The 26,961-nt window shown below is 39.0% G+C and overlaps 1 protein-coding gene across 3 annotated transcripts in view; it reads left to right on the forward strand.

Moving 5' to 3' along the window:
- Positions 1–26,961, forward strand: part of LOC150101904 (FYVE, RhoGEF and PH domain-containing protein 2-like) — a 310,945-nt gene that overhangs the window by 139,059 nt on the left and 144,925 nt on the right. For all 3 annotated transcript variants that reach the window (XM_090400010.1, XM_090400009.1, XM_090400011.1), the window contains one exon: positions 7,677–8,808. In XM_090400010.1, coding sequence (XP_090256136.1) covers positions 7,736–8,808 — 1,073 coding nt within the window. In that variant the 5' untranslated portion in view covers positions 7,677–7,735. The remainder of the gene's footprint in view (positions 1–7,676; positions 8,809–26,961) is intronic.

The raw sequence follows: 26,961 nt of genomic DNA on the forward strand, positions 1-26,961 counted from the left end.
AGATTGCTGAGGATCAGCAGGTAGCAATAGGGGAAGTTAAAGAAAGGTAGAGTAGGATAGTAGGAGATAAAAAGAGGCCTCAGTCAACCTGTTTAGCTGTGTAACCCAGAGGTTGTGGCTAAAAGGTCTGTAAAACATAATCTCCTTACACCTGTTCTAAAAAAAAAAACTTAAAATTTACACTTCACTTTATACGAAAAAGATAACTTTAGGTTACATTAATCCAGGTGTCTGGAGACGTCATCTCGTAAACCGCTAAAAAAAAGAAAACGTTTGTTAAAATTTGGAACTTAGATTCTTCTTAAACTATGCCTTACAACTGAAAAAGAAAAAAAAGAAAAGAAAAAAACTGCGATAGCGGGATCCGTATTGAGGTGGACTTTATCAACCAGAGAATCGAGAGTTGGGGGAAGAACCCGGCCCGAGTGATGCAGCCCACAAGGAGCTGCACCGCCTCGACGTAGGCCTTCGCAGCCCGGGTTCTCAGGTCTACCCCCTCCTTAGTGAGCTAGAGAAACCAATAAGTTGTACAATAGAATTAAGTATTTAGTTGGTCCTGAAAGGAGGACAAGTTTTTAGTTTGCCCTTAACTCTTTTTTTGTTGTATTTTTCTGTAAGATTTGAGAAGCTACTGTTTTTTCCCGGCCATTTATTATTTGGTGAAGAGCTTTATACAGACTCCTTTCCGTTTCTTCGTTTAATTCAGGGATTCCTTTTAGCTGTGCTGGGTTTAGTTCACTTAATCTTTCTATATAGAGGTCTCCCCATTCTAAGCTTATGGTCTCAGGACCTGTGAGGAGGAGTATAGGTGCTCCTATTTTGTCTATTGCCCTCTGGAGGATTACCTCGGAGTCTTCTGGGATTAAACGCATTAGAACCCTTTGGGCGTCCACGGCAGGGATGGATTCTTCCTCCGATTCCTCGGCTGAGGTAATATTGCCTTTTCTTGATTTTTCAGTCTCTTCTTGATTTTCTATTCTGATCTCCCTTTCTTCCTCTTCCTCAGAGTCAGATACTTCTTCTGGGCATGTGTTATCTGGTTTTGTTCTCTCGTTTCTCCTTCTTCAGGACTGATTGGTCTTTTTTCTGTGTTGTTGCTGGCTTCCATTTCTTCTACTTCTGTGGTCTCTTCCGTCTCGATGCGAGTTTTCCTTGCATAACGTTTCTTTTTTTTCTTTATTTTCCATGGTGGCGGCTTGATTTCCTGTTGTTACTGTCACGATAGCTGTGGGTTGAATGACTGGAGAGTCTTCCTGCTCCGTTGTTTTAGGCTCCTCTGCTGTTTTGCCTATAACTAGAATGTCGTCCTTTTTTTCGGGTTCAGGTTTATTTACTGGAGTGGTTGCTGGGGTTGGCGATATAGCACCTCCTATTTGTTCTGCTTGTGTCCTGTTGGGACAAACGTCTACCTTGTGGGTTGTATTTCCACATTTCAGGCAAGGTGCCTCACACTGGGCTAGGGCATGTCCTGCCGCCATGCAGTTCCTGCATTTGTTCTTGGGGCAGTCTGCACCTAGGTGTTCGAGTGATCCGCACCGAAAACATTGCTTTTTTACACCAGGGTAGTTGACTACTACCCTGGCAGAGCCTAGAAATACAAAGTTGGGGACTTCGGCCTTCATCTCCATAAGGAAGGTCACCTCGCCAGTCTTCCAGTCGGGGTAGTCAGCATCGTTGGTGATTTTTATGTCCCGTACGTCTCCCCATTTTGAGAAAACCTTTTTTATTATCTCACTCCCTTCCTCGAGATATTCTACAGGGAACCTTTCTATTCGTAGTGTCTTCAGTAGACTTCCTACTACAAAGGGATAGATCATTTTCCCTTCACATTCTGCACCTGCCATTAACTTATTCCTGGTTTCTATATCTTTCACAACTATCTGGTATCTACCTGCTCCATAAGGTGTAAAACCAAATATCTTTTGTGCCCTACTATGTTGGCGAGAGCTCTCGCTAAAGTCCTCTTCGGTTCGTTGACACCTGCCTCTATACCGAGGGTCTTCACTCGCGGCAGAAATGAAGTCATTTGGAAGAGAGAAAAATATCTCACTATGAATTAAGTTCCTGAAAAAGTGGATAGACCTTTAAACGAGGGCCAAGTGTTCCGGTTTGCAGAAATCTCCTGCTACACTACGTAGAGGCAGAAGACTACAAGCAGGCACCAGGCAAAAAGAAAGGACAAAAAATATAACTATAACTAAAAAAAAATTTCTCACCAAGGCTGGAAGCTTCTGGCAGCAGGACTGGAACATGCAGCTCGCTTTCAGATTCGCTGGATCGGGCACTCCTCACAAACTGGATCTCATCAGTGAGTAGCTAGACCTAATACCAAAGTGTATAGCGAAAAGAACTTATATACTCTGCGAACGAGTTTTCCAAACAGATGCAACTAATAAGCTTCATTTCGGCAATGAAAACATTACTTAAATTAAGGGGATATTAAATCCCACATAGTTTTAAAACCGAATAAGAAACTCAAAGATTGGAATCAGAGAGTTTCTTGCCGAATATAGTAAACTATAAAGTATCGGCGACACTAGCGTTAGCCAATGCAAGTGATCCTAGTACGTAGTACAATACCGGACGACTCGTTGCAAAGGTGGGGGAAGTTCAGATCGCTATTCTTAGGTATTTCCCCCACCTTTGCAACTCGTTGCAAAGGTGGGGGAAGTTCAGATCGCTATTCTTAGGTATTTCCCCCACCTTTGCAACGAGTCGTCCGGTATTGTACTACGTACTAGGATCACTTGCATTGGCTAACGCTAGTGTCGCCGATACTTTATAGTTTACTATATTCGGCAAGAAACTCTCTGATTCCAATCTTTGAGTTTCTTATTCGGTTTTAAAACTATGTGGGATTTAATATCCCCTTAATTTAAGTAAGTAAGGGTGAGACTGTAGGGAAGTGTTTCCCAACGTGGGGCATATTCCCCCAGGGGGAATTAGAAAATAGCGTTGCATTCGTCACCTCATCACCGATATATTCAAAAAAACTCACCATTGTTGGTGGTAAATTGTCGATGTTGCAACCCTGACTTTCCGAAAAAAAAAGTTGACATCACTAGTACAGCAGTCAACATAAATACAGTATCAAGCAGTGGCGGCCCGTACATAAGCACTGCGACACTGCAGCACCCCCAAGGAAAAAATGAAAAAATTAAATTTTGTTTGTGTTTATATATAATAACAATGCTTACAACATTATATAAATGCAGCACATGTTAAAGGTTACAGCTTATGTTTTGACATTGATTGAATAGTTAATAATTGGAATTGTTCGATTAACGAAACAAATGCACTGCGATCTAACGCCGATATTCATTTGCTCGTCATTGCACGTTACATCATTCCCAACTGTAACTGCTCAAACGGCAGTGTATTTTTAGTAAGCTTACGCGCCTTATTTCTGTGAGATATGAAACGTTTATTATTGGTGCATGTGCCTGGTGAACTATTTTTTGTAAATCTTATTTTATTTTGTTAAAATAACATATAATTATTTATATGTTATTTTATTTGTTTGTTTATTTATAGATACAAGACTGAATTCTGACGAGTGTCACTGTTGAAAATATGAAAAGAATTATATTTTTTCAATTATCGTTGCACGAAATAAATGCACTGCGATCTAACGCCAATATTCGTTTGCACTTGTCATTGCTATTGATACGAAACTTTTCTTATTGGTGTTTGTTCGTGGTGAGGATGAAATATTTTTAATAAAGCAATTTTTAATATGTAAATTTATTTATTAATAAATTCGTTACTGATTAGGGAAAAAAGTGTTTTTTTTTGTATATGCAGTACCCCCACTTAAAATTTTCACCCGCCGCCACTGGTATCAAGAAGAACTCTCAGAAAAGCAAAATGATGAGTCTATTAGAAATTTATTTAACATAAAAGGAACAATGACATGGCTTTTTGATGAGACAGAAACGAAATACCAAAATTCAACTAGTTTTGCAAAAAAAAAAAAAAAATACTGTCCTGACATCATATATAGTTGAATGTGGCTTTAGTGCTGTAAATGACTTGCTACTGAAAAAAAGAAATCGATTGGATATCACAAACCATGGGGATTTGAGATTGTAAATGTCTAAATTAGTACCTCAAATAAAAACGCTTTGCAGCAGACATCAAGCTCAAGGATTGCATTAACTTGGATTTTATTTTCCCGTGTTCAGTTCGATTTATGTTTTATAATATACAAAGTGTAATATAAAATTTATATTCATTGAATCAAGTCAAAAACAGTTTTACCTATGTTCCTTTTTTTATTTAAAGTACATATTCATATTATACTTTTTCAGAACTTGGCTGATTATTATGCTAGAGGGGAGGCATCAAAATCTTTGAGGAGTTGAGGTGGGGCATGATCCAAAAAACGTTGGGGAACACTGTTGTAGGGGAATAGTGAAAACATGGTTCAACAGAAATGCTATAATTTATTTAGGATTGAACATTGATAGTAACTTAGAAATCGCATTTTTCCTTTTCTTTTTTTTTTATTTATTTTAGATATAATAATGTTAAAAGCATGTTTTGCATGAAATGCAATCAGTTATGGTATTATAGGATTAGGATGGAACCTGTGCTATTTATACTGAAACTTTTGATTTCCATAAATATAAATGAATACACACTCTAATCATTCAAAAGGTAGAAGGATATGTCAGTAAACGATAAATATACCATATTTAAATATTTATCTCGTAAACGTTTATACACATGCAATGTATACAGAATGCCACCATTTCTTAGAAGTCTTTAAAAATATTAAATCGTAGTCAATCAAAAAAAAAAAAAAAACTCCTCTAACGCCTTTTCATTCTCTAAGAGGAGTAGAAAGAGCACTTGACCCTCAATTTCTGGAAATGAGTATATTCCAGCGAATCATTGCCTTTTGTAACATGTTTTATTTTACTAAGAGTTTTATCTTTGTTTTTGATACTTCTAACTTCTATGGCTGGATGGACATCAACCCCCTTGGATTTTTATCCCGTAATCGGTATGTTTTTAATTGTTTAAATAAAGAAAGTTTTGAGCACTTGGCTCGCCCTAATTAGGGCTGTGTAAAAATATTTCAATCTGTGATCAGGACTGCCCTTGGGCGTTTATGTTTCCATCTGTCTTTTTCATCGTAATCTGATGACTCACGAATGAGTAGGTTGGAATGGAGTGATGCCTGAGCAAAGTACTTGGTTGCTATCTGGAGGAGAAACGTAGGTATGTCTGGCAGGTTTCCATCTTGGTGGAGGATAGTGTTCCTTACAAACCACGGGGCATCGAAGATCATTCGGAGGGGAGGTGTGGCTCCACGCTAGTGAACCATAAGTTAGTAAGGATCTGGTGATTGCTTGGTATATTCGTAATTTGTTTTCTGGACTGACTTTGCTTCTACGGTTGAGTAGAGGGTAGAGTTGAGCTATTGCTGAGTTTGCTTTGTTGCAGGCATGAGAGATGTGGGAGTTGAAGCTGAGATGGTTATCTAGTTTGATTCCCAGGTATTTTACTTCTTTTTGCCATGGGATATTAGTATTGAACATCGTGACTGCTCCATGATTGTCTGCTTTCTTCCTTGTAAATAGTATGGCCGTGCTTTTATCTGCATTGACATCAACTCGCCATTTCCGAAACCATTTTTCAAGATTCGTTGCTGCGTTTTGTAGTCCTTGTGTGGCTAGGTATGGTCTGAGCGATTTGGTCAGTATCGCCATGTCATCTGCATAGAAAGCCATGGGGGTTAATGCTGTGCTTGGGACGTCTGAGATAAAAATGTTGAAGAGTAGCGGCAATAATAGGGAGCCTTGCGGGACACCTGCTGTGATATTTCTTGAACTCATTCACAGTCATGGCACCTGCAACAGACTTTAGTAACCTATTCTACCCATTCACCACTCTCCAAGCAAAAAACTTAGTTCTAACACCTTTGCTAATTACACTCTTATTCAGTTTCCAAGGATGGCCCCTAGTTCTCCCATTACCACCAGACCTGTTCTGAAAAATTTCCTCTAAATTAATCTTGTAAAAACCCTTGAGTAATTTATATGTCTCAATCATATCACCCCTTTTCTGCCTGTCAACCAGTTTCTGTAATAACCCACATATCTTCAACCTGTTCTCATAAGGTTCATTCCATAGACCTTCTAGCATCTTAGTCACTCGCCTCTGGATCCTCTCCATATCTTCCTCATTACCAAGAAACCCTGGTGCCCAGATCTGCATGCAGTAGTCAAGATGGGGTCTTTTCACGGCTCAGTAAAGAGGAATAATAACTTGCTTATCTTTGTTTGTCATCAGAAGTAGAAGTATTCTTCAGTAACCAAGTAATCTGTTGATCTGCTGTAGCCACTTTTGCTATGTGTCCTCTAAATTTCAACTTCCTATCCACTAACACTCCCAAATCTCTGGCTTTGTCAATTTCCTGGAGTACAGTTCCACCAATGTGGTATACAGCTGGTAATCTTTTCACCCCAAAATGCATAACCTTACACTTTGCCACATTAAACTGACATCCATTCTTCTTTGTCCAGACTGCCAGTCTATCCAAATCATCCTGCAAAATTTTAACATCATCTGATTAACTATTGCTCTACCCAACTTTGCATCATCAGCAAACAATGAACAATTGCTCTGAGATCCTTTCCTGTATCATTAATGTAGAAATTAAATAGTAGCTGTCCAAGAACAGAGCCCTGTGGAATCTATTCCTGAATAGATGCCATCTGGATTCTACTCTGATATTTCTTCATCAACCACCTTCTTATCCATCTCACCAGTCCTATACCCATCCCCATGTGCTGCAGTTTACTGATTAGAATTCCATGTGGTATCTTGTCAAAGGCTTTTGCAAAGTCCAGCAATATCACTATAAACCTATTACCTTTATTCAACTCAGCTGTCACTGTATTATAAAATGTGAGGAATTTACAGAGGCATGCTTTACTCTTCCCAAAACATTGCTCCCATATAGTATTCCATTTCTGTCTATCCATTCCTGTATTTTGTTCTTGACCAATTTTTCAGTACTTGGACAACAACTTCTGATATGCTGAATGGTCAGTAATTTGCTACTTCAGTTTTGGAGCCTCCTTTATTCAATGGAACTATTTTACCCTCTTTCCACCCCATTGGGACTAACCTAGAGCTGAGACTTATAAAAATTAAACAATGGGGTTAAGGGCACTGACAATTACCTATCACCTTCATGTAAAACTTGAGCTGGTATACCATCCAATCCCACAGCTGTATGCTATGCACCCACCATTTCATTTACCTCAGTTCCCATGTAAGCCTTTGCGTCTCTTGTTACTGCAACATCTCTGGTTCCCCAGGTGAGGCCTGAAGTCATAAGTATTGCCTTAAATATCATTATAAATATCTCACCTCAGATAGCAAAATTTTTAGAGAAGTAATAGATAAAGTATTTTAAGGAGATTAATGTAACATTTGTTAAAAAGTATAGGTTTGAGATGCAAGGAATTATAATAAGAAAAATCACTAAAAATAATGAAATGTGATACTTATGGAATTTGAAATTCCTTTTGTGGAATCCTTGTTTATTGTAGAAGTATTTTTAAGTATATTGCTTTTTACTTTTAGATTGGTAAATTATTTACAATATTCTAGTATGTATTGTACACAGAGAAGAAATATATTTTATTTTTTATTCATAGGGCGGAGGCAACACAATTGTCTGTGGGGTTCTTCCCCAGACAGGTGTTTCCATCTAGGGATGGATTCACCATTACCTCGCAAGGATGAAAAAGTACGACTAGTAAGGTTTGCATCAGTAAGTGACTGCAGTAGCAAATCATTGTGTCATCCAGCATCTCCAGGTGGTGTTACTCCATTATCAATTACTGTTAATGGTAAAATTAGTTCTAAAAGGCATGACATTCCTCCACCTCTTAAATCTGAAAGAGTTAAGCTCATTGGATTTTCTTTTAAAGAACCTTTACATCAGCCTAATACATCATCATCAGATATGAATGGAAACTATCAGGATTCTAAAATGGATAAAGAACGTCAAGAAAGGTTAGCCCGACTGATGCAGGAAACACAGGACTGGTTTTCTCAAATAAGAGAGGAAAATCACAGGTGGCGCAGTGGTTTTCCAGAATCAGGAATTGGAAGTCCTTCAGAAAAAATGAAGCATTTCTTTGCAGAAGCTCAGGAAAAGTTCAAAGTGGGAAATAATGATCTCTTTAGTGAATTTGTACAGGATAATCAGGAAAGGTTTGCTCAACTGCTAGAAGAGAGTGGTATGAATACAATATTTAATACTTTTCCACATCGGCCAACAAGCATGTATTTTGATCCTGCTACCTGTGGTGAATCATTTTCTTCTCAGCAACCTCAAAAAGATGCTTTTAGTCAAGCTTGGAGTTTTAGCTCAGATTCTGACTCAAGGACTTCTCATTGTGCGGACACTTCTTTGCTGCTCAATGGTGATAAAAATAGTGCAAAAGATTGTTCTTCAGCTAGTGTACAGTCCAGGACACATACATCAATTAGTCATTCACACAGTTTTAAAAGTTCTAGCAGCCAGTCTTTTACACAACATTCTAACAAGTATAATCAAGCCAAATTTGAGTCCTCAAGTACAAATGGCAGTGTACCTCCTCCCAAGAGTGAAACCAGACCACCACCTTTCACTTCATTTCCTACATTTCAAGATTTTCCCTCTCCAAACTTCAATCTGTCTTCTCCAACAAAAGTTTATGTTGGAGGGAATAAAGCAGGTTCTTACCAGATGACTTCTTCAAGGAGCACTTTTGAGTACTGTGGGGATACGAATACTTACAGGTGAGAGTGTGTTATTACTGATCAAAAACTATTTGTATATTATGAATAATGCTGGTATGTATTTGTTGCAGTCCACTCTTAACAATATCCAAGTCTTAACATATACAAGCAAATTCAGTATAAATAAAGTGTTAATCTGCATTCTGGATTTTGTAAAAATAAATAAAAATACAAAAAATATATAAAATGCAGTGCATGGGAAGTGGTCAAGAACTGTGACCTAGTGGTCACAATTCTTGACCACAGTTATAACAACCCCTTACTAACTTGTACATTTCTATCATATTGGCCCTCTAACTCCTATCCAGTAGACTCTGCAAATTGCAGCCTCAACCTTTCTTCATTCCAGAGATCAGAAACTATTTCAGTCAATCACCTCTGGACTCTCTCTCCAACATCTCTTCAGCCTTTTGAAAACCAGATGACCAAATCTGTGCACAGTAGTCCATATGTGGCCTAATCAGAGCCTTATACAATGGAACCAGAATCTCCTAACTTCTACAAGTAAGGAGATTCAGTGTCCTAGACATTATTACCAGAATTCCTTATGCTGTCCTCACAATTTTGGCAATATATCCTCTAAATTTTAGATCCTTATCCACCATCACCCCAAGATTTCTTATTTCCTTCACCTCCAAAAATATATCCCCACCAAGAGTAAATTTAGCATCCCATCTTTGTTTTTCAAAATTTAAAATCTTACATTTCACAACAATTAACTGGCATTCCCACTCCCATGCTCATACACTCAGTCTATTCAAGTCTTCTTATAATGCCACAATCTCTTCTCTGCTCCTCTTAGTTCATCTCAACTTTGCATCATCTGCAAACAAGTATAAATCCCCATTCAAATCTTTCTCAATATCATTAACATACAGGTTAAACAGCACTGGCCCTAAAACAGACTCCTGAGGCACACCACTAGTGACTTTCCTCTTCTGGGATATTGCTTCCCCATATACAACTTGTTGATACCTATCAGACAGCCAATCTTCAATCCAGTGCACTAGCCTAATATCCAATCCCATCCGCTCTAGTTTCAATATCTATTTATCATGCGGTAATCTATTAAAAGCCTTTGCAAAGTCTAAGTATATTACTTTGTATTCATCTCCTACATTCAATGCTGCTCTTACTTTATTGTAATAAGTAAGTAGATTACTAAAATATGACCTTTTGCATATTTGGTTTAATCCTTTATCCAAGTGTAAGCAAACAAAGTTTGCCTGAAATATTTTCAGGACTGGGGCAACTCGTGGTAAAGGTGGTATAAGTTCTGATCACTTGCCTTAGTATCCCATAATGCAAAGCACATATCATTATGAAAAGGATCACTACCTAGACCGGTTTCCACTTTTATTGAGGTCTTGTTAGTGTTAACTAGACCCAGAGGTGGTGATACTAAGGTGGAAGTAATGCAAAAGCATCACCGCCTGTGGGTCTAGCTGCCACTGACGAGACCTCAATAAAGGTCGAAACCGATCTGGGTAGATCCTTTCCATAATGCATAACATTATACATACCCATAATGATATGTGCTTTGCATTAATGGGATACTAAGGCAAGTGATCAGAACTTATACTACCTTTACCATGAGTTGCCCAGTCCTGAAAATATTTCAGGTGCAAACTTTGTTTGCTTACACTTGGATAAAGGATTAAACCAAATATTTAATTGGTAGCATAGCCAAGTGAAAAAACTTCCATCAACTATCTCTAATCCAGAGAATTTTAATAATAAGGTGTTGACAGTTTTTGGAAACTGGTATATGGTGATATGACTTTTGCATTACTTCCACCTTAGTATCACCACCTCTGAGTCTAGCTCCCTCTGACGAGACCTGTAGGTCGAAACTGGTTGGATGCCTGGGTGGTGGATAGCAATACTGTAGCCAATGAAGTTTACTGAGGCACAGCTGTTGCTGCTACCCAGGTGGTGGTGGTGTGTGTGTGTGTGTGTGGGGGGGGAATGAATGGCAATGCTGTAGCTCATGAAGCTAACTGTGGCACGGCTGCTGCTGTTACCCCCTCAGGTGAAATCCGATGAAATCCAAGCGGCTCTGCTGAATGGTGGGGTGAACCTGCCACTGGGTAGAGCCAATGCTGAGAGTTCTTCTCGGTGATGGGGTGAGCCTGTTACTGAGGGGAACAATGCTGAGTTTTTGATCCTTCAGGTTGCTCATTGTTGGGCGATCTGGGGGATCGCATGAGTTTTTGGAGATTGACCTGAACTTAAACAGTCAATAAAGGTCGAAACTGGTCTGGATCGTGATCCTTTCCATAATGCATAACATCATGCATATCCATAAGGATATGGATATGTATTATGTGCTTTGCATTATATGTGCTTTGCATTATGGGATAATAAGGCAAGTGATCAGAACTTATACCACCTTTGCCACGAGTTGCCCCAGTCCTGAGAGTACTTCAAGTGCAAACTTTGTTTGCTTACACTTGGATAAAGAATTAAACCAAATATGTAATTGGTAGCATAGCCAAGTGAAAAAACTTCCATAAAATATGACCTTCCTTTAGCAAATCCATGCTTGTCCATCAAAGATAATACCATTGTTGTCAATCATTCTGGATCCTGATTCTCACCAGACTGTTCAACACTTTGACCACACTTCACACACAAATTGGCCTATAATTTGATGCTTGATATATTATGAAGTCCCACAGCCTTGTTAATATCAAGTTTGCTTAATTCCCCATATATCTCTTCCTCACTCACTCACTCACAGTCAGTCTCTCTTCCTCCTCATCATCATCCTCTGAAGCTGTTGCCCTTATACCATTTTCTCCAATCAGTGCCATCCTACCATAATCGGTTTTTTTTTGGTTTTTTTTTGGCTTCATTAGCTTGCTGCTGCTGCTCAAACTGAACTTTTGCTACCTTTACCAACCAATTCACCCTCCTTGTCTGTTCTTTGTATTCCTCATGGAATTGATTATTATCACTCCTCTTCTGTTGCCTCCATAATGAATTTTTTTCTCTGTATTGCATGCTTTATCTCTTCATCCATTTCACACCTACCTTATTTAATCTTCTGACCTTTGGAATACATTCACACATTGCTTCTACGAGATAGTTCTTATCACCAAAGCAGCATTGATCTCCTTTCCACCCAACTTCTCATTCCATGCTACAGCTGCAAGCTCTTTCCCGAGTTTCTCATAATTACTAGCCTTGTAGTTCCACACATGCCTTTCCTTACAGAAGTCCTCACATGGTTGGTAATGACCCAGGTTATTCCTTCATGGTCACTCTCACCAACTAGAGGGAGATTTGATACCTCATTCCATTTGTGCTCTCTGTTACATACTGTCTGAAGTACTTGTCCCTCAAAAACTCAAGAAACTCGTTTTCTTTACTTCCAGTTTCCATCTCATCATCCCAGTCTATATTGCCATAATTAAAATCCCCCATAATGATTACCCTTTTCTTATTTGCTTATACATTTCCTGGTCACTACCCTCCACATTACCACGTCTATAGCAATATCCAACAAAGGATTTCATTCTGTTCACCTTTATCTCACACCATGCTGCCTTAAAACCACTACCACTATTTTCTCCCTGCATCTTTATCTTCTATTTACATCTTTTTTTTTTCTATTATCAATAGCATTCCACCCCCTTTTTTCCCTTTCCACCTTTATGAAAAACTTCATACCCTTCCATATCTATTCCTGTCAAGATGTCATCCTCGTCCAACCACATCTCACATATTTCAACAATATTTTGGATGAAAGAAATGATCAGTGCAACCATTTCATTTCCCTTGTTCCTGATACTTCTAGCATTTGCATATACAAACATAATAGCTCATTCCTGGGTCTATAACAAGTTTCACTGATACCATTTGATAGATCGAGCCATTTCTTTTTCTCTTTACTCATTCCAGAACTTTCTTCAAATCCAACTGTTTTCCCATGGAAAGTGGTGAATGATTGGAATGCATTGCCTTAGAGTGTGGTGTCTGCAGAGAATGCGAATGTATTTAAGCTATGCATGAGCTGTGTGTATGACAGAGGAACCCACCACAGCTATGACTTCATGGAGGTCCGATAATAATAATAACAATAATCATTAACAACACCAACTAATGAAATAGAACAATTCACACTCATGATATAATTAGTATTACTGGAAGCTGTTAACTAAAGTGAAAATTCACATGGAGTTGGATTATATGAAGAATATGAGCCCTGTGGGTTGATAATAGCAGTGTCCTCTGTGCTTGTCAGCAGGGTTTGCTAAAAAAGGGAGGGGATCATGTTTTACCAACTTGTTTATATATTGTAGTACAATGTTGTAAATGCCAACTTCACACATTATGAAAACAAGAATAAGTCATGCAGCGAGTGGTGCATACTTCAATGTGTCTTGCTTACAGCCATACAATTAGGAGGAAATGCTATTCGAGTTCCAAAAGGATAGGTATAGTTATGTAATAAATATAGTTAAAAATTATTAACAATTAATAGCAATCACTTCCCAAAACTTAAAGATAGGCATACAGTCTGTTTGATTAAGATTAAGAGAGTGGTGTTGGGTTTCACATGATTCAAGAAATAGAAATCCAATGTAAATTCTGAAGTAATATTTAGTGTCAATAGTATGGGAAACAAGGCCTGAACCTTCTGATTCCAGAAATTGAATCGTGTGAAGCCCTATGCAACTGTCCATATCTTAATCAGACTGCATGCCTATCTCTAAGTTTTGGGAAGTGATTTGCTGTAATTGTTTATAATAATTTTTTAATTACATGTCTATTCCTACATCTCCTGATCTCTAATAGTGTTTCCTCCTACTCATACAGCTGCAACTGAGACATGTGGAAGTATGCACTTGCTGCATGATTCGTTCTTCTGTTCAAAATTTAAATGTTGTAGCTAGTTCTTTTGCTTTCTGTTTGAATAATGCTAGTGATATATTAAGTAAAATATATGGGAGTATTTAATAAATACTGTGTTAGAAGTTTTTTCACTTGGTTATACTATAAATTAAAGATACCAAGAAATTATCTACTTGGTTTACTCCTTTATCCAAGTGTAAGCAAACAAAGTTTGTGCCTGAAGTATTTTCAGGACTAGGGCAACTCATATAAGGAAGCTAAGACTTCACATCACTTGCCTTAGTATCCCATAATGCAAAGCACATCTCCTTGTGGACATGTATAATGCTATGCATTATGGGGGAAGGGTCACTACCCAGACCAGTTTTGACCTTTATTGAGGTCTCTTCAGTGGGAGACAGACTCAGAGGTGATACTAAGGTTGAAATAATGCAGAAGTACGAGTTGCCCTAGTCCTGCAAACTTTGTTTGCTTACACTTGGATAAAGGAGTAAACCAAGTATATAATTTCTTGGTATCTTTAATTTATAGTTTAACCAAGTGAAAAACTTCTAACATCTTTCTCTAATCCAGAGTAATTTAATATATTAAGGTGTGACACCTTTTGGCAACTCATATATAAAAATATGACTTCTGCATTATTTCAACCTAAGTATCACCTGAGCTTGTTTTTATGGATAAGGAGATGGAGACCGGCATGATGGTTGCGAAGAATGTTTTTGATTTCAGTGGTGATTAGTGAGTTTTAGATTTTGTGAATCTTCTTTGATAGTGGAGTACAAGGTAAGACTTTGACTTTTTATACAATTTTCCGGCCCTTTCCCGTTCTCTTCACCATTATATTATATATATTTCTCAGGTAAGCATATTTGAATACTTTTAAGCATGAACAGTTTAAGTCCCGATGACTTTGTCTAATCTCTGGATAAGAAGCTGGCGCTCGACCTCCTCAAAAAACTGTTGAAGAAATTTGAGGTAGGGTGGCCAGGGTTTCTAAACCTATATTCAGCGACAGATGACTTCACAGAAGGGGACAACTCAACACCAGGGGAAGAAGGGAAGATGAACCTGATAATCTCTGTTCCCACACCAAAAGACCATACAGAAACCCATGCTCGAAAAAAGCGTAAAACAGCGGAGACTCAGGTAAACGAGGGGATGGAAGAAGATGCCCCCAACACTGACCTCCCCACACCCAACAATGAAAAAGTCCCACCAATTGTACTACGGGAAAAAGAATGATGGACAGCCCTCAGGCCTATTATACAAAACCACCAAATTGCCTATTCATGGGCAAAAAATGTAGATGACGGAGTTAAAATCCAGCCTGCCACAGTAGGCGTCTACAGACACCTCACAAAAACCATGGATGAGTTAGATATTAAATATCATACTTACTCACTGAAGTCAGAGAAAAACCTAAAAGTTGTACTCAGGTGAGTAACAGAAAACATCTGCACAGATGAAATAACTGAAGACCTTCGCCTCCACGATCTCCCACCTGTCAAGGTCAGCAGAATGTTACAGGCCGACAAGAGTCCAATGCCCCTAGTACTCGTAAAGATACATAACACACACAAGAACATATACAACATAACAACAATCTGTGGTCTGAAAATCACAACTGAACCACCAAGGAAAAAGAGCCTCGTCGGGCCAGTGCCACAGATGTCAGAAATACGGACACGCACAGAAACTCTGCAGAGCAGACTACAAATGCCTCAAATGTGGACAAAACTACCCCACAGCAACCTGCTCAAAACCCAGGACCTCACCAGCCAAATGCGCGAACTGCAGGTGTTCCCACCTGGCAAACTACAGAGGCTGCAGTCACTACCCTAAGAACAAAACAGACAACAAAAAGAAACAGATCTCTCAACCCTGCCCACAGGCACCAGAGTCGACTGCTCCCCAGTTGCCTGACACTCAACAAAAGACAACAAAACACCAACTCTTACAAATGGAAAATACCAACAGTCTGGAAAACCTCCGACGAAGCAGGACATATGCTGAAGTAGCCAGCCCATCCAAAGATATCCAGCAGGACCAAATTCTTCCAAACATGACAACAGTCATCACAGCCTCATTGGCAAAAATGCTTCAAGACTTCAATAATTAATTAATGAACAAAACTAGATTACTCCCAGACTCACTACAGATCGCCGCTTGGAATGCCAATGGCCTAAAAAACAAGGCACAGGAGCTTCAAGAATTCTCTCACAGATACAACCCCGACATCATCCTAATTAATGAAACTCATCTAAGACCTGCAGACAATCCAAAACTGAGAGGCTACACACTGTATAGAAATGACTGACTGGACTACAGAGGTGGTGGTACAGCCATATTTATCAGGAACTGCATCAGGCACAATGGAATACCCCCCCCCCAATCCCCAACCTAGAACTCACTGGTGTCGAAGTCCACACAAACTGAACTGGAAGACTTAAAATCTACGCCGCCTAGAACTCCCCTGCTAAGACCCTGCTATTTTCTGACTTGGATGCTGTACTAGGCATAAATGAATCCATCATCGTTGCTGGGGACATACACTCCAAACATCCCTCCTGGAACAGCAGAACCACAAATAAAAACGGCCATATCCTCTTCAGCTACACAGGATTAAACAATGCTGTCGTAACAGGACCCACCGAACCAACCCACCACAGCCCAACTGGCACAGCCGACATCCTAGGCATCGCCATCCTACAGAACATCAAATCAAATACCAGTACAGCATTCAAGCACTGAACGAATTATCATCAGATCGCAACCTAATCCTGCTTCACTTAGGAAACAAAGACCAGTCACCTCCCCCCCTCCCCCAAACCTCCATTGTCTGGGAGAAACTTAGGAAAGTGCTACCAGAACACATTGGTCTGGTTCCCCATATAGAAGCCAAGGAAGAAATGGACATGGCAATAAAGAACCTCACCAATCAAATCAATAAAGCCATAACAGCAGCCACAGTATCCACGATTACTCACAAACAAAACCGTCTTACGGAAGAAATCATCGACTTAATAAGGGAAAAAAACAGATAAAGAAAAAGATACCACAACACACGTGCTCCCCAGGACAAAACAGCCCTCAACAGACTAAACAAATCTGTCCAAGAAGCTCTCCAGAACCACAGGAATCAACAATGGGACAACAAACTCACCTCCATCTCCACAGCAGATCATTCCATATGGAAATTCCTAAACAACCTCAGGAACAAGTGCAAATCCCCCTCCCCTCTCCAAGCAGAACAGCACCTTGCATACACAGATGCTGAGAAAGCTGAAGCCATAGCAAGAAACCTAGAGAAACAATGCAGTCCTGCATATGAGAACCTAAACATCAGCCATGTATACAAGATCCATCGTAAAGCCAGGTTCACAGTAAATCGTCCCGATGACAATCCAAGCCATATAATGCCTACCTCACCTACCGAAATAATCGGCATCATCAACCACCTCAAGATCAAAAAAGCCCCAGGTCCCGACGGCATCACTAACAAAGTCATCAAGGCACTACCACGCAAAGCCATAGCACATCTAGCAAACATCATAAACTCCATCCTCAAATGGCAGCACTTCCCCCAGTCATGGAAAATAGCTGACATCATCCCAATTCACAAACCAGGCAAAGACCCACACCTACCTGAAAATTACCGTCCCATCAGCCTGCTATCCAACTTAGGAAAAATAGCAGAGAAAATCATCCTCATCAGACTCCAAGATCATATCAACCAACTAAATATCATTTCACAAGAACAATTTGGCTTCCGTCAAAATCACAGCACCGCCCAACAGATCTATAGACTGGTAGAATATATCACCACAGGATTTAATTGGAATCAGCACACTGGAGCCATCTCAAAAGGCCTTCGACAAGATCTGGCACCAAGGCCTCCTCTACAAACTTATCATCGCAAACCTTCCACTAAACATGATACACCTGATCAAATCATACCTCTCAAACAGGAGGATGCAAGTCAAAATCAATGAAACAGTCTCAACCCAACGGAAAATCCTTGCTGGAGTTCCTCAAGGATCACTGCTAGCCCCAATCCTGTTCAACATCTATATGGGCAGACATCCCTCAAAATCCTCTCACATCCACCATCGCCCTTTATGCAGATGACATGGCTATACTAGCCAAATCCCGCCAACCACATCTCATAACCAGAAAACTACAAGACACCATCCTGAATCTATAAAAATGGTTTACAGACTGGCGACTACAATTAAATCCCCAGAAAAGCACAATGATACTCTTCACAAGAAGACGAGCATCCTCCAAAGGAGACATCACCCTGTTCAACTCTAAAATTCCCTGGAAAACTGAAACAAAATACCTTGGAATACTTCTCGACTAACGATTATGCTTCAGCAGCCACATCAAGAGCACATGCACCAAAGCTTCAAAAGTTATTGCCCAGCTGTACCCCTTGATCAATAGACACAGCAAACTATAAGCACAAGAAACAAAATTCTACTCTACAAGACAGTGATCCATTCCACAATTATATATGCCTCCCCAGCCTGGAGCCATACCTCCAAGACAAACATCCTCAAGCTACAAAGACTACAGAACAAGTGCCTGCAAATGATCTTGGACACCCCGTGGTTCATCAGGAACGCCCAGATCCACCGGGGCATAAATATCCACTACATCTCTCCACTACTATGCTCCCTAGCAGAAAAATTCTTTATGAAGACATCTATACATCCAAATCAACTAATACAACAAGCCGGAAATTATGACGGTAATGACCACTGGAAACATGAAAGACCGAAAGCCATCCTAATACTCAACGACGTGTAACCACTTCTGCCCACTCAGGGCGAGCTAAAATAGCTCACAAATCTCTCCCATCACTGCTCTCGAAACAGACAACAGGGAATATAAAAAGCATCAAGCTTCACCCTCTGTGCCATATATGTCCTGCATCCTTAGTATCACCTCTGAGTCTAGCTCCCACTGAAGAGACCTCTGTAAAGGTCGAAACTAGTCTGGGTAGTGACCCTTCCTATAATGTATAGCATTATACATGCCTGCAAGGAGATGTGCTTTGCATTATGGGATACTAAGGCAAGTGATGCGAAGTCTTAGATTCCTTATACGAGTTGCCCTAGTCCTGAAAATACTTCAGTCGCAAACTTTGTTTGCTTACACTTGGATAAAGGATTAAACCAAGTATATAATTTCTTGGTATCTTTAATTTTTAATAAATTCTAGTTTTCTTTTACATGAGTGAAGCTGCTATTTTTATTATTATTATTACGGACAACTCCAAGGAGTCCTTAGGAGTCCATCATGTCAAGAATTATCCAACATTTGTGCAGTATCTATCATACTTTGCTTTGAAGGCATTCACAGTCATGGTAACCACAACAGACTCTGGCAACCTATTCCACTCATTCACTACTCTCCAAGCAATAAACCTAATTCTAACACCCTTGCTAACTACACTCTTACATATGTTCCATGGATGGCCCCTAGCTCTCCCACCAACACACCTGTTCTGAAAAATTTCCTCTGAATTAATCTTGTAAAAACCCCTTCTGCCAATAACTCAGGTTTTTCATCCCTCAAAAATAGGCAAATCCATCTCATGAACACACATGGCTACAGTCATAAATACTTATAGCAAGGAAGGCAACAGGAAACTATCTTGCTTCGTAATCTCCCTAGTAATTAGCTGCAACCCTCTCAATAGAGAGGAGACCACAGGATAGGATAGGATCCTGTCAAAAGGCTTTTGCAAAGACCAGCCATAAGTTTATATCTACGACATGTCCCTATTTAATGTCTAGTAACTAATTACTTATGTAGTATAACAAGGTGACAAATGTATTGGACAAGGACACAGTGGTACACTTACATTTTGGAAAGGCTTTTGATAGATTGCTACACCAGATGTTGATAACTAAACTGGAGCGGATGGCATTGAATGATAGATTAGTGAGGTGAATAAGCAATTAACTCTGAAATACTTATCAGCCAGTTGTATATAGGAATGGGGGGGGGGAGTTCAGTATCCCAGAAGAGGAAAGTCACTAGTGGTGTGCCACAGGGGTCTGTTTTGAGACTATTGTTATTTAATTTGTATATTAATTATACTGGGATGGGCTTAACTGGTGATATACAACTGTTTGCAGATGATGTAAAACTGGGGAGAGTGATGAATAATCAAGCCGATGTGACCTTACAAGGAGGACTTGAATAGATTGTATGTGGGTAACAGTATGGAACTGTTAGTTCAGTGTTGAAAAGTGTAAAGCAACAATGGGATGCAAAGTATACACTTGGAGGGGAAATTTTGGCAGAAGTGGTGGACAGAAATCTGAAGTTCGGAACTCGTGCAAGTTTTGAAGTCATCATATCAGATTATGGCAAGTATATGTCATTTAACAGGTTCTGGTTATATTGTATAAGGCCTTGATCAGACCTCACATGGATTACCATGCACAGATTTGGTCCACTGGTTTTTGTGGTGATGAGGACATATTGGAACGGGTCCAAAGAAAACTAAGGTATTAACCAGTCTTTGGGATATGATAATAGATTGAGAGAATGCAGTTTGCAAAGCCTTGGGAATAGGAGGAAGAGAGGGGATATGATTCAGACATTTAAGTTGGTAAAGAGTTGTTACAGAAATTTTTCATAGAAGAGGCAGAACAAAAAGACATTCCTGGATGCTGTATAAGGAGAGTATGAGCAGGGACATGAGTAAGTTTTTGCATAGAGAGTGGTTAGTGAGTGGAATGCATTGCATGACATTGCAGTGAATGTGAATACATTGAATGAGTTTAAGGCATTGTTCAAAGACTCGTTGTGTACCTTCCACAATGAGTCTTTTGACTCCATGGAGATCGTGTGTTAATAATCTAAAAAAAAAATAGACCTAAATGCCTCGCATCCCAATTTATGGTACATTATACAAATGGAAGTATACAAGCTGATGGAAAATATGACAGTTGAGCAGTAATCTTTCACATGCTTCAGATCAAAATAATACAAAAATCACAGAAATCCAGACCATAGTTCTAATTTCTGATCAGAAATTCCTATCTCTAGTCTAGAATCTGAAGTAGTTTTGCAGTCAACTCTACAAAACAATAACTTACAGATGTAGGTTGTTACTAAGGCTGGATCTAGGTATGTTACAACCCTATGCACAGCTTCAGAATAGCATCCCTCAAATTAGATAATAATTAAAAAAACAACAACTCTGAATGATCTTTGTCCCCCAGTGCCTTGCTAATGGACAGTCTTAGCTATAAAAAATTAAAAGATCGGATATTTGTGAGGTTCAGCTGTAGTGGATCCCTTCATATGTATTCGAAGAACATGAAATAGGGTTGGCTGAGTGGTTAGCATATCCGCTCTCCAGCCAAAAGATTGCAGGTTCGAATCCTGCTGTGGGCATGGATGTTTGTGATTGTCAGTGAAAATACTAGTAATGGTGTTGGGAAGTAGATGGCGTTGGTGCAGATGATAATGATTCGTTGTGGTTCGTGATAGTTGGTGGATTGAGTAGTGGAGATGGAGAGTTGTAGAGTAAGTTCCCTCCCTTGATGAGTCCTTAGACTCCTTGGAGGTATCATGTAATAATAATAATAAGAAGCTCTCACCTAGACACTGCATATATTGAACAAGACTGTCTTAAAGTACTAATTAACAATTAGCAAACCACTTTATAGAAAAAGAACTGTCTACATTATGATTAGTGTGAATATAGAACAGAAGAACTCCTTAGACTCCTGAAGTTATTACATGAACTAAAGGAAGAGGAATTGGCTGCTGTTTGAAACCTGGCAATACCATTTCGGTATTTTTGTTTGTTTAGTGTATGATGACACAATAGCCATGAGATCCATATAGGTAATGTGGCATCATCTTATGATATCAATGAAATACTGTTGGTTGCATTGTAATTTTGTCTATAAATCAGTGTGCGTGTGTATGTTTTCATAAGAGATTGGCTAACTCACCTTCAATTAAAAAAAAAACATTTAAAAATTCGTCATGATGAGTACTTAAGTAGGGTCTTGTCCAGTTGAAGGGTGCAATGTTCCATCATTCTTCCAATTACACTATGGGAGCACTCAACAGTAAAATTATTTTCAGTGAAATGGTTGGCCGAGTGGTTAGCATATCCACTCTCCAGCCAAAAGGCTGATGATTCGAATCCCACCATGGGCATGGATGTTTGTGATTGTCTGTGAAAGTGGGTGGTGATGGTGGGCAGTAGATGGCATTGGGGTAGATGATGTGATTTGCTGTAGTTGGTGGATTGAGTGGTGAAGACGGAGAGTTGTAGAGTGGGTGCCCTCCTTCGATGAGTCTTTGGACTCCTTGGAGGTGTCATGTAATAATAAAATAATAATAATTATAATTGATGGAATGAAAACTTATCTCAAATGTACAAACTGTTATAACTGTGAACATCACTACCAAACATATCCTTGATTGTTTATACATCAAAAAATGAGCTGCTGTCTTGCACAAACTGGATAATCAACTAACTGAAACAAGAAAATTTCATGGATCTGATCTAGAGAGTCTGGAATAAACAGCAACATTTATCCCTGTTTTCTTCTAAACATATAAAGAAATGATATCTGGATATGTTTAGAATGAAAATGATAACATCATAATTTTTTTGACTTTCTTAAAGTGTACAAATAATGTATATTATTATTACTCAACAGACTCATCGTGAGATGCCCATTCAACCAGCAACACGTCTATCATAATGAGCTTTGAAGATACTTTACTTATGCTACCAGCATTCACAATGCATTCTGGCAATGCATTTTGCTCACCAAGAACTCTCCACACAAAAAAAAATCTTCTCCACACACCGTTCCTTCTTCATTACATCTTTATACTTCCAGGCATGGCCTCTTGTTCTTCCCATCTTAACCTCCACTCTTTTTTATAATTCCTTCCATATAATTTAATGTGATAAAATCCCTTAACCGACTTGAAGATCTCTCTTATATCTCCTCTTTTCTACATTTTCCACATTGCCTCAAGCACTCTTCATAATTATTATTATTATTATTATTATTATTCAGGCCTCCATGGAGTCAAAAGACTCATCGTGGGAGGTCCTTCCTAAGAAACACAAAGTCTATCAAGACTCATCGATGGGAGGTCCCCCCCCCTAAGAAACACAAAGTCTATCATACCATTCCTTGAACTCATTGACCGTTCTCGCTCTCACCACTCCATCAGGCAATGCATTCCATGGTTCAACCACACTCCATGCAAAGAAACCACTTCTCACCCTCTTGCTATTTGCTTTTCATTTAGCTATACATATCATTTCCTGATATGTACTACCAATACTACCAATTCAGGCCTCCATGGAGTCAAAAGACTCATCGTGGGAGGTCCTTCCTAAGAAACACAAAGTCTATCATATCACTCCTTGAACTCATTGACTGTTCTTGCTCTCACCACTCCATCAGGCAATGTGTTCCATGGTTCAACCACACTCCATGCAAAGAAACCACTTCTCACCCTCTTGCTATTTGCTTTTCATTTAGCTATATTATCATTTCCTGATATGTACTACCAATAAAGGAAGTACATATCAGAAAAAAGTCTCAATAGAATAACAGTGCTATTATTATTATTTTATTATTATTATGTGACACCTCCAGGGAGTCCAAAGACTCATCGAGGGAGAGTGTGCCAACAGCATTGAACTATGCAATTAAATCGGCATTATCATAATACTATTAAAGATATATAATCTCTTAATCTGTTATTTCTCAGGTCTCCAATATTGTCCTATTTTACATTTTGGTTTCCTAACTATATCAGTCTCCAGCCAAATCTTAACCTACTTTAAGTTGTTTTTTTTTGTCCCCCATCTAGTCATTAGATAACTGTTTTGCTAACCTTTCTTTTTTTTCCATTCACTTTAAGTGACCATTCTACTTTAGATTAGCTCTGCTTACATATTCTTGAATACCAATAATGTCTTAAGACATTATTGGTATTCAAGAATATGAATACCAATAATATTGAATACCAATAATGTCTTAAGTTCCTAATATCTCATTTTTAATGATTCTGCCGTTGATAACATATATTTACTTCTCTAAACACTAAAGTATTTTATTTATAATCCAACTTTCAGATCCTTAAGTTAAAACATTCTCTTGTATATAGTTAGTTGGTGTTTGTTTTATTTTATTTATTTATTCTGTTATCTGTTTCTGACACTGACGTGCAGAAGTAGAGAGATTCTTGTTCCATTGTATAAGGCTTTGATTAGGCCACACATGGACTATGTGCCTACATTTGGTCACCTGGTTTTCAGAAGGATGAAGAGATGTTGGAAAGGGTCCAAAGGCGACTGACTAAGGTAGCTTCTGATCTCTGGAATGTCGAGTATAAGGAAAGATTGAGAAGATGTAATTTGCAGAGTCTGGTGGACAGGAGGAAGAGGGGGAGATATGATAGAGACCTACAAGTTGGTAAGGGGTTGTTATAAGATCAATGGTGGAGAAGTTCTACAGAGAATAGTGGGAGATCAGGGAAGAACCAGAGGTCATCCCTGGAAACTGTATAAAGAGGGTGTGAGTAGGGGGAGTGAAAGGCAGTTTTTTTTTTCGTGCAGAGTTGTGAATAATTGGAATGCCTTACCTGAGAGTGTGGTGTCTGCAAGGAGTTTGAGTATGTTTAAGACATGGTATGATGAGCTGTGTGTGTGATAAAAGGACCTCCCAGATGAGTCTTTGACTCCATGAGGTCTTGGGGTAATAATAATAATAATAATATTTAATTTACCATCTTCACTAAGATTGTGCCTACACAGCTGAAATAATTTCCCTGTAAGTTCACTATTTAGAATGCAGTTAGTGATTTCCACGTTCCTGTCAGTTTTCACATTTTGTCATTTTATTATTGATTTTCATACCAAATTTGTTACTATAGTTATTCCATTAAAAGAAATTATGTGGATTTATTTTGGATTTTATATAATATATCACCTTCATAAAGAGCTGAGTTTAACACTGTGTCTCCAATTCTATGTTTTAATCCCAGAGATACAATCTTTGCATTCTTGCTTTTTTTTTATATCTGCTTTATACCAAACCATCTTCCTGTACATCCTTTAATTCTAACAATGAGCAATAAATGAGGATCGGCTGAGGGAATATGGACTGCAGAGTTTGGTGGATAGAAAAAGGAGAGGTGATATGATTGAGACTTTTAAACTGTTGAAAGGTGATTACAGGGTTGACACTGGGGAGGTCTTTTGTTTGGTTGAACAGAGGGAAGGAGGGATGACAAGAGGCCATCCCTGGAAGTTACGAAAGAAATCTTGAGCAAGAGGATGAGGAGTGGTTTCTTTTCATGGAGGGTTGTTGAACCATGGAATGCATTGCCTGATGGAGTGAGAACGGTCATGATAGACTTTGTGTTTCTCAGGAAGAACCTCCCACGATGAGTCTTTTGACTCCATGGAGGTCTGGATAATAATAATATAAATTGTATATTGCTCATTGCAATGTTCCTTTTACCCCAAACAAAAGTTGTATTTTAACGTATTTGTATCGTAGTTGTATTGAGTACATTATCATATGCCTTTCCAGATCTTCCAAGAAATTTAGAGAGATTCCTGTTTTCTCAACTATTTGTCTTAAAATAAAAATTGGATCTTGATAACCCTATTTGGCCCAAACCCAGTTTGTTATTTCCCAAGTTTCTTTTCACAAAAAAAAAAAAAAAAAAAAAAGCCTCTCCTTAAGCATGCTTGCAATAAGAAAATTCATCTGTAATTTTCATATTCAGTTTCATATGTAACTGCATACCATGATACCTGGATATCTTGAGACCTCTGCTCTAGTTATCAGGAATTCAGATTGTAATATCATCTACTAAACTCCAATACTGAAATATAATCATGACCTTATTCTTCCTGTATTTTTCCCCCACCACTATTCTTTTGTCACATTCTCATTTAATAATTTTTCAAAGTTTATTCTGGACATCCAGGATATACCGGGTGATTATAAAATAACGTCAAGTGTTCAGAACCCTCTAGCGAGTAATGTATTGGACGAAACACACCAATATTCGGTAGAATCGAATCCCCATGTTCCACATACACAGTGGAACATGGGGATTCGATTCAACAAAAAAAAAAGTACCAAAAGTTGCCAACAGGGAAAATTTTGGCACTGTTTGCTGAGTAAAATGCATTAATTTGCATTATCGCGTTTCTTTTGAGCGATCATTCAATAAAAGAAAAGCCTGTGAGATTTCGTATCATTCATTGATGAACCGCTTTTCGATGCCTCTTACCTTATGTGAACGTGCTTTGTTAGTCAAACTCTATTATCAGCGGAACAATAATGCCAGTGCTTGTCTTCATGATTTTCGGCGTATGAAAAATTTATGAAAAGGACCGATTAGCGTAACAAACTTACAAAAACTGATTCGGCGATTTGAAACTACTGGAACTCTAGCAGTGCAGATAGGCAGGGGACACAAACCAATCAATCACCAACAAGTTGAACAAGTTGCAACTGCTATTGTGGAACAGGAGATGACAAATATACAGGGTACCGGCATATTTGTCATCTCCTGTTCCACAATAGCAGTTCCACAATGTCATCTCCTGTTCCTGTTCCACAATATGTTTGCCCGGGTTATTGCTCGTGCAATAACCCGGGCAAACGGATATCGCATACACAACGGTGTGGAAAATCCTACATCAGATGTTGAAGTTTTACCCCTATAAAATCAGTCATGTTCAAGAATTGCTCCCTGGTGATGCGACCACACGAATCGACTTATCTTTGAGAGTCTTAGCGTGCGTGGAAGTGGATGATGCATGGCCGTGGCAGATTTTATGGAGTGACGAAGCACACTTTTATTTGAACGGTGATATTAACACATGCAACTGTCACATTTGGGCTGCAACTAATCTGCACGTGTGTCTGCAGATGCCTATCCACTCGCCCAAAGTCACAGTGTGGTGCAGATTTATGGCATCTTTTATCATCGGTCCATACTTTTACGAGGAAAATCACCAAAATGGACCAGTGACCTGTTCCGTCAGTGCTAACAGGTATGCCAATATGCTACAGAACTTTGTGGTTCCACAACTGCAGCAAAGAGGATGTCTCGATTCGACAATCTTCATGCAGGATGGTGCACCACCCCCACATCGGACTTCAGGTACAGCGTGTTTTGCGACAACATTTCTCTGACTAATGATTCACGACTGATGCACATGGGAAATGCACGACTAATGATTCAGAAGAATCATTA

The sequence above is a fragment of the Typopeltis vanoorti genome, chromosome 11 (genome assembly GCF_054136105.1).
Source record: "Typopeltis vanoorti isolate ZY-2024b chromosome 11, IOZ_Tvanoo_1.0, whole genome shotgun sequence".
NCBI lineage: Eukaryota > Metazoa > Arthropoda > Arachnida > Uropygi > Thelyphonidae > Typopeltis > Typopeltis vanoorti.